At 30.0% G+C, this 17590-nt stretch overlaps 2 protein-coding genes across 2 annotated transcripts; one reads left to right on the top strand and one right to left on the bottom strand.

The window, feature by feature from the left end:
- The first annotated feature begins 7643 nt into the window (after positions 1 to 7643).
- Positions 7644 to 9415, top strand: LOC101497712 (protein LIFEGUARD 4-like). Its single transcript, XM_004493665.4, has 4 exons — positions 7644 to 8059; positions 8198 to 8311; positions 8794 to 8951; positions 9041 to 9415. Exons 1-4 carry the CDS (start codon positions 7813 to 7815, stop codon positions 9242 to 9244), a joined length of 723 nt encoding a protein of 240 aa, XP_004493722.1. The 5' UTR covers positions 7644 to 7812; the 3' UTR covers positions 9245 to 9415.
- Positions 9362 to 13723, bottom strand: LOC101498035 (VAN3-binding protein-like). Its single transcript, XM_004493666.4, has 7 exons — positions 13389 to 13723; positions 13182 to 13307; positions 11390 to 11822; positions 10497 to 10739; positions 10081 to 10130; positions 9943 to 10000; positions 9362 to 9732 (listed from the first exon to the last, which is right to left on the bottom strand). The coding sequence occupies exons 1-7, from the start codon at positions 13683 to 13685 to the stop codon at positions 9518 to 9520; spliced, it is 1422 nt and encodes a 473-aa protein (XP_004493723.1). The 5' UTR covers positions 13686 to 13723; the 3' UTR covers positions 9362 to 9517.
- Between the last annotated feature and the right edge of the window lie 3867 nt (positions 13724 to 17590).

The raw sequence follows: 17590 nt of genomic DNA, 5'->3' as shown, positions 1-17590 counted from the left end.
TGCATACCATAACATACATCAAACTACCAACTGCAGATGCATAAAGAACCTTCTTCATCTCTTCTTTGTCGTTCTCACCTGTAGGACATTTATCAGAATTCAATTTAAAACGAGTAGCAAGTGGAGTACTAACAGGTTTGTAATTGCTCATGCTAAACCTCTCTAACACCTTCTCAATATAATTGTGTTGAGACAACCGCAATTTATTATTCTTCTTGTCACGAGTAATTCTCATACCCATAATTTGCTTCGTATGACCTAAGTCTTTCATTGCAAAAGACTTGTACAAATCTTTCTTTAAATATTGAATCTTCTTAGTGTCATGACCAACAATCAACATTTCATCCACATATAATAAGAGAATAATATAATCACTATCACATAATTTCTTGATAAACACGCAATGGTCAGAAGTAGTTTTACCATACCCATGTTTCTCCATGAAAAAAATCAAATTTCGTGTACCATTGTCGAGGTGCTTGTTTGAGCCCATACAAACTTTTCTTCAATTTACACAAAAGTTGCTCTTTACCTTTGACTTCAAAACCCTCTGGTTGCTCTATATAGATCTCTTCCTACAAATCACCATGAAGGAATGCAATTTTCACATCAAGTTGTTCAACTTCTAGGTTTAAACTAGCTGCTAACCCAAGCACAACTCGGATAGAGGACATCTTCACCACAGGTGAAAAAAATTCATCAAAGTTAATACCTTTTCTCTGATTAAAACCTTTCACAACCAATCTTGCTTTGTATCTTGGTTGAGAACTATTCGCTTCTGCCTTTATCTTGTATACCCATTTGTTCTTGAGTGCTTTTCTACCATTAGGCAACTTTACCAAATCAAATGTGTGATTCTCATGCAAGGAATTCATCTCTTCTTGCATGGCTTTTAACCACTTTTGTTTATCAACATTTGTAATAGCTTCTTGATAATACTCTGACTCTACACTATCAGTGATCATCACATACTCATGTGGAGAATATCTTTGAGAAGGTTGACGTTCTCTAGTAGATCTTCTCAACTCAAACTCGGCTGATGGCTCAACTGGAACCTGCTCATCATGGTGAGACACATGATCATCAGTTACATTCTCATTATCTACCTGTATATCTCTCCCATCAACAAAGGTTTCTATAGGGGGCTTAGGCGCAACATTTTCAATGTAACTTCTGGAATTTGATTTATGTTTTTCAGCTTTATCAAAATCTTCAATAGTCTGGTCTTCAAAAAATATCACATCTTGACTTCTGATAATTTTCTTGTCAACCGGTTCCCATAATCTATAACTAAATTCTTCATCACCATAACCAACGAATATACACTGTTCGGATTTACTATCAAGTTTGGACATCTCATCTCTTGAAACGTGAACAAAACATCTGCAACAAAAAACTCTCAAATGACGGTAAGAGACATTTTTCCATGTCCACACTCTATTTGGAACATCACCATCAAGTGGAATAGAACGAGAAAGATTGATCAAATCCATTGCAGTTTTCATTGCTTCACCCCAAAAGGATTTCGATAATTTTGCATGAGAGAGCATACATATGATTTTGTCATTAATCGTACGATTCATTCTCTCTACAACACCATTATGTTGAGGTGTCTTTGGAATTGTTTTCTCAAACCTGATTCCATGTTCTCTACAATACTCTTCAAATGGACCTATGTATTCGCCACTGTTATCTGATCGAACACATTTCAATTTCCTTCCATTTTCTCTTTCAACACTTGCATGAAAATGCTTGAAGACTCAAAATACCTGGTTTTTAGATTTCAAAGGAAATGCCCACACTTTTCTAGAGTGGTCGTCAATAAAAGTAACAAAATATGATGCACCACCAAGAGATTTATTATCCATCATACAAACATCAGTATGAACTAAATCAAGATTATTTTGCCTCTTATGAGGACCAATATTATGAAAAGAAACTTTATGTTGTTTTCCAGCAAAACAATGAGTGCAAGTTTTTAGAGACGTACCTTTCACAGGAAGAAAGTTTTTCTTCGCAAGTATGTTGAGTCCTTTCTCACTCAAGTGACCGAGGCGCATATGCCATAAATCAGAAGATGCATCTTCAATTGCATTCACTTCTTCCTTGCATAACTTCGTAGGCATCCTATAAAGAGACATGTCTAACATTCTTCAATTGAAGCTTGCAACTAATCCCAGTTTCAACCCAAACATCTCTCATACCGATAATTTTACATACTCCTTCATCTCCCATTTTTACCAAGCCAAAATCACCAGCACTGTAAGATGAGAAGAAATCACGCCTAGGAGTAACATGATATGAGGCACCTGAATCAATAATCCAAGTTGAATCCTGACATGCAAGGTTTATGGAATTAGCATCACAAACAATGTAGACATTATTAACAGATGCAACTGCTGTTGTATCTTTACCATTTTTCTTATCTTTGTCTTCATATCTTTCCCTTGATTGATCTCTCTTAAGGAACCTGCAATTTCTTTTTATGTGATCCGTTTTGCCACATGATAGCATATCACTTCCTTTCTAGTCCTCGACTTGCTTCTTGACTTGCTACGACTTTCAGAGTTGTCGCGTCTGTGGAAGTTTCTAGATTGACTTCTCCCCCGTGACTCTGTAACTAGTGTTTTTGACTTTGAGGAAGAACCAATCAAACCACGTTCCTTTCTTCGAGTTTCTTCATTCAACATGTTCTCGTTAACTGTTGACATTTTCAACTTTTCACTTGGAGCTGAATTGGTCAACGTCACAACAAGGACTTCCCAATTATCAGGCAAGGAACTCAACAATAACAACGCTTGCAACTCATCATCTAATTTAATTTCTGCAGTTGTCAATTGATTCACTGTATTCTGAAAAATAGTCATATACTCTACCATTGAATCACAATCTTTGTATTTCATATTCACCAGCATCCGAATCAAGAATGCTTTATTTTGCACATTCTTTCGTTCATGCAACTCTTTTAATTTTTCCCACATCTTGTTAGCATCTATTTCAGTTTCAACATGTGGATACACACTAAGATCCAACCACTGCCTGATCAATGCCACTGCCTTTTTATTCATCTTCTTCCAGTCAGCGTCAGATTTATCTGCGGGTTTAGCAGTGTCACCCTCAATAGGATCATACAAATCTTTACTGTATAACATGTCTTCCATGAGAGTTTTCCAAAGTTTATAATTAGAAGAGTTGAGTTTAATCATATTGGGACCTTTATTTTCCTTCTCCATTTAAATGCACAAATCAAATAGTCGAGCTCTAGATACCACTTTGTTGGGAAAAAATCAGAGATAATTAGCGATAACTATCTCAATAATGCGGAATATTTTCCCCCCACCTGTGCAGATAAATGGCCAAACAGAAAATACAAATCCAGTGCAAAAATAATTAGCAGAAAATCAAATATGAGACAAACGCAATTTTTAACGTGGAAAACTTCTCTCAAATTGAGAGAATAAAAACCACGGGACCTAGTCCAGTAAAACTTCCACTATAATAATAATTAATGGGTACACCAGAGTCTTCCTAATAACAATAGGGAACATCAATCAACAATAACAACCTTCCACTAAAAGTGGGTATGCCAAAGTTACTCTCAGAGAATATAAAACTACTCAAACTGTTACCACAACCGGAACCAAACCCTTATTTTTCTTCTGTGGCAGCCGTTCTCTTTCGTTCTACTAATTCTTAGGATTTCTAAATCCATTTTATTTCCTTCACGTGGGCCTAGCCCAATAATACCTTTTTTTTTAATAATAATAATACTAATAAAACTAGTGGGTTCCACTTGGAGAGTTAACTCATCCAACAACTTCTAACCCTTTCTCTTGTAATCTATTTCTTCTTCATCTTCAATAAGAGATAATTTATTCAAAAATATATGTTCAATTAAACTAAATATATGTACAATAATTTTATAAATACTAAATTTACATTTAACCATGAAAAACTAATTTCAATCTTTCACAACACCAAGCGCTATTGTTTCATAATAGTATACATATAATAATGATGTGCAAATCAAGCGAAAGAATATTATTATGTGATATAATTCAAAGAATAATATAAGTTTCATTATAAAAATTAATTTAGTGATGCCAAAAAAAAGAAGAATGGATTAAGTATTCATGGAATTTGACATCACGACTTTATAAAGAATTTAAAAAATATATGAGTTTGTGTCTTATATTTGTTTTTATTTAGCCTATTTAGTACTTTGGAGTAAAAGGGAGGAGAATGTTTTTAGCATAAGTGGCTTATAGGACTTTGAAGGGTGCAATTCACTATAAAAAGTGATCATCACGCCACATCATTTTAAAGTGACTAATTTGCTTTTTTTTTTTTCTTTCTTAAATAAATAGTACAATTTTTAAGAACTCGCAATAGCTTTCACAATTTGCCCGACAAATTATTATATTGGTATTTCATTTTAACATTAAAAAAAAAATGACGACCCATTGTTTCACCAAACAACTTTTAATTACTTTTTTCCTGAAAAAACAACTTTTACATTTTGTAGAATGACACTTGGATGATTCCAAATATTGCAATAGTTAAAGACACATTTTATTGTGTTTAAGGATGGGTATATCAATGGCCCGAGTTGAGGAGAGTTTTGTCTACTCGACCTTTGCCTACGATTTTACATGAATAATTTACATATGTTTCTATTCTTGGTCAAAATTGAAATTTGAGTTTTTATTCTTGCCTCAACTCTATGTATCCGTATACGTAAATAATAAATTGAATACACCATATTTATCATAATTAATGTAATAAAAAAATATTTATTAAACAGTAAAAAATAAATTGATATTTTCTAAGACAATATTAAGATTTATAATATATTAAAATATTAAATAAATTGAATAAATATATTATATAAAAATTAAAATATTATTAATATCAACACTTCAAACTTTGTCTCTATTTTTTAATTTCAATTTCTATAAAAAGTTCGAATCTATATTTCTATTCGATCAAATCATATTTTCTATCGATATAAAGACGATTAAGGTGGATATCTACAAATGTAAATTGTGTTGTTATATCTAATTTGAACATGAGAAAAAATCTCAATTGAAAAGTCTAGTGCAAAAAAACAAATAACGGCATCAATTTCATATTTTGTTTAAGGTGTCGTTGACTCATACACGAGTAAATATGTATTTTAATTTTTAATATTTGTTAGAGTTAGTAATTCGATCTTTCAAATTTAAGAAATAATAAATTGGCACCTTAAATTAAAAAATATAGATCAATTCATTCCATTCATCAAAATATTTGTTTGGTGAACATCTACCAAAACCAATAAAAAATATACATATTGACTTAAATAGTTCTTTTTATAAGAGACAATTTGATCAACAAAAATTAATTTTCTCTTTTAAAAAGAATTAAAAGGAATATTTTACTGAAATAAAAAATAAACTAAAATATTTAAAATTATGGTGCAAATTTAAAAAAATAAAATGATTGATATTTTTTATATTTTTTTATTTAAGAGGTTAAATTGCTAAATATATAACTAAATTCACAGTAGAAATACAAAAACTAAAATATGTATTTAGTCAAATCCTTATGCATTTATATAAATAGTATTTTAAACGTAAAATATTTTATCCGTCAATAAATATAGAACTCTATTGATTTAATCATGAAATTAAGAAATTTTTTAATAGTATTAAATTTGTTGATAATTGATATTATTTTTACAATTTTATCTTTAAAAAAATAAAAATGATTAATATTTTTATTATAGTATTTATTGTTGGTCGCAGAAAAAAATATAAACTAATTAAGAATAAAATTAATTAAAGATAACATGTAAATTAATTATATGTGTTTTATTTCATCTCTCAACTTTTTTTTTATTTGTTCCAAATATATTGTTATATTTAAACAACCCTAATTTTCATAAAACTATTCAACATTCAATTTTTCTTTCCATCTACGTGAGAGATTAGATAGATCAATAGGTGATATTACTTAATTTAATGGTTAATAATTTACATTATTAAACATCTAAAAACTTTAATACTACATTTTTACATAAAAACTTAAGATTTAAGATTTTAGATATATGAATAATGACTCTTGTATATTTAATATTTATCTCATTTTTAATAAATGTAACCAACAAATTTGGTATGTGTGAGGGTGAGAAGGAGTAGAGTATGAGAGACAATTGTACATGTGTTTATAGAAAAATGTTTGTTGAGCATGTGATATGGATGATATAATAAGAAAAAAGACATATAAATTTTACGCTAGAAATGGTCTTGATGGGTGGGTGATGTTAAGGTTTAATTCTTTTGTTTATAAATTCAAATTTTAAATTATACACGATCTTATTTGTTGTTAGCAAAGATGTGTTTCATATTTTTAGAGGATAAAATTGAAGCAAACATGAGCTTTTATTTATGGATTTGAGATTAACATTCATGAAGGAGCTATGTACAACAAATTTGTGGGATATATGAAACAATGGAACACTATTTGATATTGAATATGCAAAATTGTAAATTTATTTCAATATGTTATTGTTATTTTATTCTATTTATATAAAAAAATTACTTTTTTGTTATATATATTTTATTATTGTTTATGTTTTTAAATTTTGTTTAAAAAAATTATACATTTTGTGTATGTATATTTATAAGATTTCTCTCATACATAGTTGTTGTCGGTCTTAATAATTTTGATTATAGTTTATCTAATAAACAGTGTTGCCACATAGTTGTTGTCCGTCTTAATAATTTTGATTTTAGATTATCTAATAAACACTGTTATCACAAAGTTACATTGAAGAGAAAAATAATAATTTACAAGTAAATTAATTTACCTAGACGCCATTGATTCAAGTTAATTTCCAAGCGAGGAGAAAAATAATAATATATTTAAATAAATATAAAATTTATTTATGAATTAAAAAAAAATACAATTCATTATCGATTCAACGGCTTTTATGTAGGAGTAATGGTTTTTCAAACTTCAACCATGATTTAACAAATTTGTTCCACCACGATTTGACGAGTTTTTGTGAAAGTGTGTAATGGTTTTTTTAAAACTACTATTTTACTAATCTATTATACATTTTACCTTCTAAATTTATTATTAAATATCATGCAAATTCAAAAGAAATGAAAAGATTAATGAAGACTGGTTTTTATGTGTATTGTAATTTTTTTTGTAATGAAAAGATTATTTTTCTGTATTATTTTGTGAGTAGTACCGAAATAAAAAATATTTCAACAAAATTTACATAAATTTTTAGATATCATGTATTTCATATAAATAACATACTTAAGTTATATATGTCATATCCATTATTTTAAAAATTCTTATTTCATCTGATCTAATTACTTATTTATTTAATAATTATTGTTTTTATTTGTTTAAAATTAAAAGTATTGTTTTATAACAAGTTTTGTTGGAAAGAAAAAAAACTCTTTGGAGAATTCAAACATAAGGTATCATCATTAAAGAGTGGTGCTATCAGTAATATTGACATGTCAATAAAATTTATGAGAATTAATATATATATATATATATTAATATAACAATTTATTTATTAAAATGTACATTGTTTCCGTGGGTTACAAACTAGTATAAATAAATAAAAGTAGAAAACACAAAAAATGCATGTGTATCATTTTCGGTGTTTATATTGCAGTTAAGTTTCCCTCGCCACACACAAGAATCTCCTTTTTTTAGGAAGCTTTAGGTTCTGGAAAGAAACTATATTGAATAATAAAAAAGAGGTGAGGGTATTGAAAATCGATCCGGTGTTGAGTCGGTGGAAAAATGTTTGCGAAAAGAGATTTGGAAAATGGAGAGACGGAAACAAGGACCCTTTACCCTACGATGCTTGAGAGCCCTCAATTAAGATGGTCCTTCATACGTAAAGTTTATTCCATCATTACCTTTCAGTTGCTTCTCACCGTTGCTGTTGCCTCCGTCGTTGTTTTCGTTCCTCCCGTTTCTCATTTCTTCGTCTCTTCCACTCAAGGATTGATTCTTTACATTGTTCTTATCTTTGTCCCCTTCATAAGTGCGTCTCCTAATTATCTCTTTCTTTTAAATTCCACTTTTTATCACATTTACACACCAATACTTTATCAAATTCAATTGCACTTTTAAACCATTTTTATTATAACTAATTAGCGTTCCTATTTGTTTCATTTTCCAGCATTATGTCCACTTTACTATTATCATCAGAAGCATCCTCTCAATTATTTTCTCCTACTGATATTCACCGTCACTTTAGCTATTCCTATTGGATTGACTTGTGCCTTTGTTAGCGGTAACTGCTCTAAATTATTTATTCTTCTTGTTTTTATATTAAACAAATCTTTTCATAATCATTATTTAGTTTTTGTCATTAGTGATTTATATTTTATCATGATGTGGTTTGCTTATTGGATTAATTTGTGGCTATGTGTTTTGCAAATTTAATTCAATTTATGGATTTAATTTTCCAAATTAATGCCTATTTCAAATTCATATTATGTGTGATCACAGTGTATGATTTGTTTTGCTGTGGAACTGATAAATCATGACGAACCATAATGATTTTGTAAAAGTTAAGAGTGTAATTTTTGTAAAATTAAACATGCACTCTGATATATTGCTACTTTTATTTTTTGGTTATCTTAGTTTAGATGAATGCTATTTTTTTTTTTTTTATTGAGTGAAGAGTAAACAAGAATTGATTAAGTTGGCTTGTCATAAACTTGGTATAGATTTCATTTTTTTCTTTCTGATGAGGCTTGAAACTGGGTGCAGGGAAAGTAATTCTAGAATCTGTCATATTGACTACTGCGGTGGTATTCAGCCTTACTCTCTACACATTTTGGGCTGCAAGAAGAGGGCATGATTTCAGCTTTTTAGGCCCATTTCTGTTTGGAGCTTTGTTGGTTCTTATGATCTTTGCCCTTATTCAGGTATTTTGGTCTTTAAACATTTTTGCTTAGTGCTTAATTAATAGCCAAATTATCCCTTTTATTTGAACAGTGTGATCCTTTTCTTGCAGATTCTGTTTCCATTGGGTAAGTTCTCACATATGATCTATGGTTGCCTTGCATCTATTATATTTTGTGGCTACCTTGTCTATGACACAGACAACCTCATCAAGAGATTCACCTATGATCAGTACATTTGGGCTTCTGTTTCCTTGTATCTAGACATCATCAACCTCTTCCTCGCTCTGCTTACTGTTTTTAGAGCTGCTGAATAAAGTTAATAAGATTACTGTATCAGATATGCCTTACCTTTCCATGTAGTATTTTTTTTTTTTCTCTCTATAAATCATAAATCAGGTTGTTTTATGAAATTATAACTATAGACAATTCCATGAATATAATATATAACTCATAGAAAGTTAATGAAAGTCCATTTGAGTACTTGATATGATGATATTGCTGAACACATGTGCTTAATACATCTCAAAACATAAAGTGTCAAATTAAGTTTAGTACTAATTAGCATTAGCAATAACAAGATGAGAGGTTTAATTGCTGTATTTGTTTTGTCTTTGTGCAACAATTGAGAGAAGCTTAGAAACCCCTTGTGTCCAGATATCATATTCTCTTTGATTTCTACACTCGAACTCCACAATTCCCCTCGATTCTGTTTTCAATCCGAAGTACCGACGTTTTTCTCCATCGTCTAATAGATCTCTTCCTGGCCATGCTGGTAAATCCGTGCACAGGTCTAGGACAATGTCTGCACATTTAAGAGTACAAAGTTATGGCCTATGTACCCAGGGATCTTCTGGCAGCGGCTGCACTATGCAGCATGTTGTAGAGCCTTTATATTATATTTAGATAAGGAAGTTGTAAAGGAAGTTGTAAACTCAATTCTCTCTAAATTTAACGGTGCTGGTACAAACAAATTAAGTTGTGAAGCTATAGATAATACTAGCAGGTAACTTACTCTTGTTCTTTTTTGTGATAGTTCCTGCAACGAGTTTGCTCTTCATTTTCAGCATTACCTGAAATATTTGCAAACCTTATCATTGAATGGACATGTAGATAATTGTGTCTGCTGTCAATTTTGGAAAGAAAAGTTTACCTGCCCGGTTCGATGGATGTAAACAGAAACTATTTTCCAATGCAGATCACCTGCAGTTACCAACAAAAAGGAATTTAATTGTTTCTAAAACCAGATATTGAGTTAGCTTTGACAACATTATTTGTAATTGATAATAGGGTTAAATATGTTTTGAGTTCTTCTAAATATGTCAACTTAAAAAATACTTTCAAATTTTGACCCTTATAAATTTTCTGTTACTAATTTTAGTCTCTATTTTTTCAAGTGATTTTTTTTTTATTATATATCATTAATAAACTTTATCAATGACATGTCATAAAAAAAAAAGTCTATTAGAACATATACCAAAGTTCGAAGAAATATTTTTGAAAGATTAAATAAAAGTTGATGTATTTAAAAGAACTAAAAATATATTTAATCCTTAATAGCAATAGTACCATTGCGGGTGCGTTTGAGTAATTCACTACCCCTTGCAAGAAACTCTTCGGTGCATGGACTTTGAACAGTTTCTTCATTCACATTTTCGCCATTGTCATTTATGCGGTTGGTGATGCTGTTCATGTTATTAAGTTTTCCACATGTTGTTGTACTCCCCATTTCTTTCTGCAGTGGTGTTACTGCAGCAATATTCCATACTTCCTTCAGAGCTCTAGCTTTCAATGTTGCTGCTCCTCGGAGAGCTACATATCAAGACCATATAAACTGCTAATATTAGGATACAAAATCTAAGAATATAAAAAATAAGTCCACATACACACACTTTATCCCTGTTAAATAAGTCTTAGTTTGTTTTTGGAACCGCTACTAGTGATGTCAAATGTGCGACCAACATGGAGCTACACGATGTAGCTTCTATATTAACGTGAAAAACAGGTTTCCATACACACGCTTAGACATTTGAAATAACTTAATTAACCATTTTAAATGGTTGAGATTCAAATATTTTTTTGGTCTAAACCTTGTCCAACTGCGTAATCTAGTATCTTAATGGCTTCTTGTATATATCATTTAGAATTTTAAGATAAGGTTCGGTGTGCTGTGTCGTCGTGATTTTTTTATGTTTCTACATATTAAGAATTTGGATTCTCTAAAGTAAGTAAATTGAAGAGTAAATTAAAGTATATTGGTTACAACATACCTACAATATCTTACTTTGGTTTTTAATTAAATGGCTGATATCACTCACTTTCCGCAACTAGACAATATACTATCTGATATGTCAATCGTGATATTACTTGGTTTGGTGGCAACATTAGTTATATTTAACTGCAATTCTCTATTATATAAAAAATAATAATGCCACCGTGATATAAAATGCAAAAAGTGATACCTGTGGCAGCTGCAGCAGTAAGAGTAGTGATATCATCGTGAGAACGGACATTCACAGCTGAGCTGACCACAGAAGCAAGGTGGTCGCGCTCCGCTCCCATTGCTTCAGCAGCCTCCACACACTGCGCTGCAACTAACGTTGCAGCCGAAGCAACAGCCATGTCTGTCTTGGCCATCTTTTCATCCTTGGTTGGTGTTGACGAGGCTGCAGTTGCGGCCGCGATGGCTGCTATAGCAGCAGCAACAGCAGCCACTGAAATAGTAGCGTGCAGCTGAGCATTATGTGTTCTGTTTTCTTCTTTCTTCTTTTCTCTTCTTTCTTTCAACCACCTTCCCACAGTTTTAGGTCCTGAATTAGCTGTGCTGTTGCTATTAGCAGCACTTGCTCTTCCACCATTGAATAATGGGTGAATGGAATTGTTTGCACGAAAAAACTGCATACACATTAATACGAATAAATATAGGGTCATATTTGACATAGACTATCAAATTTTTAACATGAAATGATTGCATTGGGATAAACTACCACAGGGAGTAACATAGTTGTCTATGAGTATTTGATGTCAGCTCATTGTTAACCGTTTGAGCTTCTAACTGAAGGCGGAATTCAAGTTTTTTGAGTAACGGTTATATAATGGAGTATCTTTAAAAGTTCTCTTTATTTGCCCATAATAGATTGTCCACATAAGATAACTTGTTTAACCGATGAGTTATTTCAAATGAAGCAAAACTATTTGTAGCATGTTATGGTGAAATTGAAACAGTTCTTCATTTATATTTTGATTGTCTGTCATTTCGGGCTCCTGTGGTATCCAGTTTTGAGTTGGTTAGGGACTTCTAGCATATTTTCTTATGACACGATTGATCATGCTAATCAATTTAGTGGTTTACTTCTATGTGATCGACGCGAGGTTTATCAAAAACTCAAGTTAATTTGGTTGGCCGATTTGGAAAGCAAGAAATAGTGTTTTTTTTGTCAGCATATCTGAAATGTTAATATTATCATTGAAAAAGTTAAATTGTTAGCATGAGGTTGGCTTAAGATGCATGTAAAAAGTTTTAATCATGGGTATTCTCAATGGTGTTATCACCTTTTAGGATGTATTTGTGTGGCTAAGATCCCATCACAGACGATTTGTACGGTGGGTGGATGGTGTGGGTGTGACCATCTGATACCGATTATGGTTATATAATCTTTGATTTTTTTTTTATTCTTAGCACACCTTGTGTTTGGAATATTTATTTAATATATTCTCTTTTTGATTTGTTAAAAAAAAAATATAATTAGTACACTTTAATTAATAATTTCTCTTTTTCCAATTTACTATTATTTTCAAAAAGAACTAATAGATTGACTTTGTTTATAACGTTGTTGACCATCCGATCTTGATTAGAAAAAGATAAATTTAATTAGATTTATTTATTTTACAATTTAACAGACTGTATTTAAAATCTGATGGAACGGCCTTGGTCACCCGAATTCATTTATCACTCTCTACTTTGTATTGTTTCATTTAATAATATAATAAAACAAATTCCCTTGTGTTGAAAAAAACACTTTGAATTGCATAGTTTCAAATTCAGCTTATTTTGATTTTTCCTTTTTGTCACACATATTTTTGGTAAAGAGAATGTGAAATTAACTCAGGCAGAAAGCACCAAGTTCCAACACTATATTTTTGTAGTCATGAACATAGACTATTGTTTTCAAAAGCTTCAAAACATTTTCATTTTCTTTGAGTGAGGAAGAGAGAGTAAACTAATTTCGTCGTTAAAACAAAAAAGATATGTACCTTAACAACATCATCAAATTCATCTGTAGTTGAAATGGGTGGACTCTCTGTTCCGGTTAATGAAGCACCACCGTTCAAAGGGTCGCTACTGTGAGATAATCTACCTGACGTTAACGGCGAGACTTCCTGTTACATAAAGAAATAACAGTTAAAGAGAATGTGTGAGAGAGTTTGTTGTTTGTTGTTTGTGTTAGTAAAGAGTAAAACCTCAGTAGCAGAATGTGACATAATGCGGTCAAGTAGAAACTGAGAAGTAGGAAAAGAGAATTGATTCTTAGATTGTAACGAAGACAAGTCCTGGGTGGTAGTTGTTTCTTCAGGAATAGAACCATTTGAAAGCATGCATGAAGAAGAGTGAGATGAAAGAGCTTTAGTGACTTCGAAAGCAGAGGCACTCCAAGACCTTGACAGAAACTCCATTGGAACTCGAGGACTCTCCGGCAGAGGAGTGCCGCTTGGAAGGAATTCAGGGCGGCGACAGTTGATTGTGCAGTTTGGTTCCATGTTCCATGTAGAGAGGTGGCAGCATCAATTGAAGAGGTATAGTATATATAGTGCTTTTGGCACAAGGAATGAGGCATAGTAAAACTACTAACCATGTGGTAAAGGATCACTTTTAAATCTACTATTCTATTCACACTTTCTTTTATTTCCTTACTTCACATTTACACGTCACTCTAATTCACACAAATTAAAACATCTGTTTCAATGATCGAGTTAATAGTCCCAATCAAAATTTGTTACTGCCACTTATTTTTAGTTGAGTTCACTTAGTTTTGCATGTTGAAGTTTGGTCCCACTCAAAACTCGTTACAAATTGACTTTCAAAATAACTTATTTGTTATTCTAGAATAAAAAATATAATTCAAAAGTTATTTTATTTCTTAAAAATTTTAATCAGATAAGATAAGTGAGTTATATTTTTTGTTTATATTGTACTTTTTAAGTATATTTGAATGACACTTTATTTTGTACTCCTTATGATACCTTATGATATGATTATATGTCACTAATGTCGTCTAAATTTTTTTCACAAATATTAAAAAATGCACTAATTAAAAGAAAATATAAGTCATTTTATCAAACTACTATTTTTTACTAGTATCAATATAAAATATAATATTATTTTAAAAATTATGTACATAATAATTATTAACAAATAATATAAAAAAATAATTAAAGTTTGATTGAAAATTATAAATAACATTCGTTTTAAAATAATTCTTTTGCTAAAATAATATTTGTCGTGGGACGAAGTAAATAGTAATTAATAAAATATTATACTTTTAAGTTTCATTTATTTGGACGGAGGATATGACAATATTTAAATAGTCTCTTCTAATGACAACGTCAGCAATAACTAATCTTTTGAGCTAATAAAAAATTTATTTAAAGAATTAACTGTTCTCAACGTATATATATTCTATTTAAGGGGTTGAAGAAGCTAACAGGGCATCACTTAGATTTGTCTCTAAATATAATCTATTAATTAAAATATGACCGCTGTATATTTTGTTTTTTTTGCCTAATAAATATAAAAATTCATCAATAGACATAAAATCCAACATCATTAGTAGACAATTTTTTTATATAAAAGAACGATGACTCAATTTAAGATAGAAGGCATTAAAATTTAGTGCGTTGTGTCATTTCAATAACACTATGTTGTAACTCGAACCTGCAAGATGAGGATAAAAGATTGAAGAGTGATTAGTTGGATATTACTAGTAATTTAAACTATATGCATCGTCCTAAAATTTAATTTAATAATCATTGTTCCACGCTTCGCTAGCTATGATGAATTCACATGACAATCTTATAGAATGTATGGATAGAGAGAAAAGAATCTAGTGAATTCTTCTGCATTTACCCGCATCCCAAACCATATACACACAGTCGAGAGCAGACATAATTATGAACAAGACAAAACACTTTGGACCAGGTTTAGAGAATGTTATAAATACTGTGTCACCTTAATACAATTCCATGTGAGTGAGTACTCCAGTTCAATTGTGAACTTTACTCCAGTTCAAATAAATTCACTATACTATGTAAATTCGTTTTTAGGTCAAATTTCAAACTTCGCAAATTATTTTATTGAGTTGAAGATTTTTTTTAGTAAGTAATGAGTTGAAGTTAATGTTGTTAACGGTCAATATTATAATATATTTATTGAATTCACGATGAATTAAATCATTAATATTAATCAGTATTGTTTTTTTGCCAATTTTTCTTTTTTACAATTGTAGCATTTCATTCATAATAATTCAATCTTTACAAACCATTACAATTATATGAAGCAACATAGGAGTATAGTTTGTGGATAAATAAATTGTATTGTAACACTTGTTTTTAGTTTTATCTCTAAACTAAAAATTGTTTTGTAACAAATAAAGGCATAAGTTGTTGTAGCTGATGATACACCAAAGTCCTTGAACGATTCATCACAATTTGACGGTTTGCCAAATAATTAGATACCTCATGAAAGAAGTGGTACATTATTGATAAGGTAAATTAATTAATTGAGCAAAACAATTAACGAATTGGAGGACCAGGACCATTCAGTTAGGTACGGACATAGTATCTGACATAAGATGAATGAGCTAAGTGATGATGTTCCATGTAGTTATAGGTGATGGTTATGTCGAAGGGAGACATGTTAGGAATGCAAACAAAGTTAAGAGCAGAAGTGTTAGTGTTGGACAAAAAAGCATAGTTGCTGAAATGAGCGTGCCTTTGGACGTCAGCAGCTATAACTTTTATCAAAATTTGACACAATAACAAATCTATGAAGAAAGAAGCAAAAGGGAGATGATCATAAATAAACCACAGCTTTTGCTTTTCGGTTCGGAGTATTTTGTTCTGTTCTTCATATCTACTGACAAAAGGTTTGAGCTTTATTCCCTTTGCCTTGTTTTTTTATGGATTAAATGTATTTTCATTCGTTTACAATTTTATAAAATTTTGGGTTATGCTATAAGTGTTTTAAGAGTATTTATTAAATTTGACATTTCAAAAGTTAAATCAACAATTTATAATGCATTTTTTAAAAGTTCATATTTTTAAATGCTTAAAAAGTGCTAACATTTTCTATAAATTTTTCCAATTTTTTTCTTGCAATATTTTTTATCTAATAGTTTTAATTCATGTAAAATCAAAATTTTATCTAAATTCTACCAAAATTCACTTACACACACATCTTATGTTTTAATATATAAGTTTCTAAAAGAAAAAAAAAAAAAAAGAATTTAAAAGATCTAAATTTTTTATTATTTTTATTTCTTATGCTTCTTAAATATAAAAATTTAGATTAAATTCTTCATTTATTAAAAAGTTTTAAATTTTTGTAGATGAAATATTTATAATTTTTTAAATATATTTTCACAAAATTTATTAAAAAAGAAATTAAAGTATACACAACTAACTCAATAGTAGCGACTAAAACCACTAATATAAAATATTATACGGACTAAAAGTTAGAGGATTTTTTTTTTATAAATTAAAAACAATATTTTGAAATTTTAGAGAAACATAAAAATATATTTAATCATTTTCATATTAATAATTGCAACTTTTTTTTAAAATTTTAGACAAATGAATATACAAATTCCGACACACTTTCAATACTATATTTCTATATGTGGATCATTAGCAATGATTTTTGAGGCATTTGTTAGAGTTTTTCTTATTTCAACTGAAATTCGAAGGTGTTTAGCTTCGTGTTAGGATAATTGACAACATGACCTTTTGAAGAAAGAAAAAAACACAAGTTTGATTCTTAGGATTACCATTTGGGAGGTAGTTCAACCCATGTTAAAAAAATTATGTTTCGTTACCAACTTAAGGATTAATTTCATGATATGCTTAATGAGTCTAAGCATCGTAAACACTTTAGGACGAAAATTGGAATCAAATATCCTAATTATATAATCATTAAAAAAAATGTGATTTACGATCTTTTAAATAGAAAGAGAGTTTTATTTTAATGCAAGAGGGGTTATCTGACTGTGGTGAGGTAAACATAATTCATTCTTAAATAATCATATTCATGAGTTTATTTTTTTGGGTCATTATATTATTGGTGTAATTTATATATGAAAATAACTTAAAAGAATCTCAACCTAATTTCACTCAAAATAACAGTGAGGTTTTATATTAAACAAAGTGTCATTACCTCACCTAGTTTTTATTTATATAAAAAGGTGGCATTTTATTTTTTATATAACATGAGTAACTTTTCAAGTCAAATTTGGCAACCCTTTTGGACCACGAAGGAATGAGAAAGAGAGAACTAGTACCACATAATGAGGAATGCCTATTTCTTTGCACGAAAAAGTATATACATACATTTGTTTTTATTCTACCTCAACCCCACTTTTTTTTTTTTTTTTTGCTTACTAAAGAAAGAA

Source organism: Cicer arietinum, chromosome 3 (genome assembly GCF_000331145.2).
Source record: "Cicer arietinum cultivar CDC Frontier isolate Library 1 chromosome 3, Cicar.CDCFrontier_v2.0, whole genome shotgun sequence".
Lineage (NCBI taxonomy): Eukaryota > Viridiplantae > Streptophyta > Magnoliopsida > Fabales > Fabaceae > Cicer > Cicer arietinum.
Note: the sequence above shows the minus strand (reverse complement) of the source record. Positions and strands in the feature narration are given on the sequence as shown.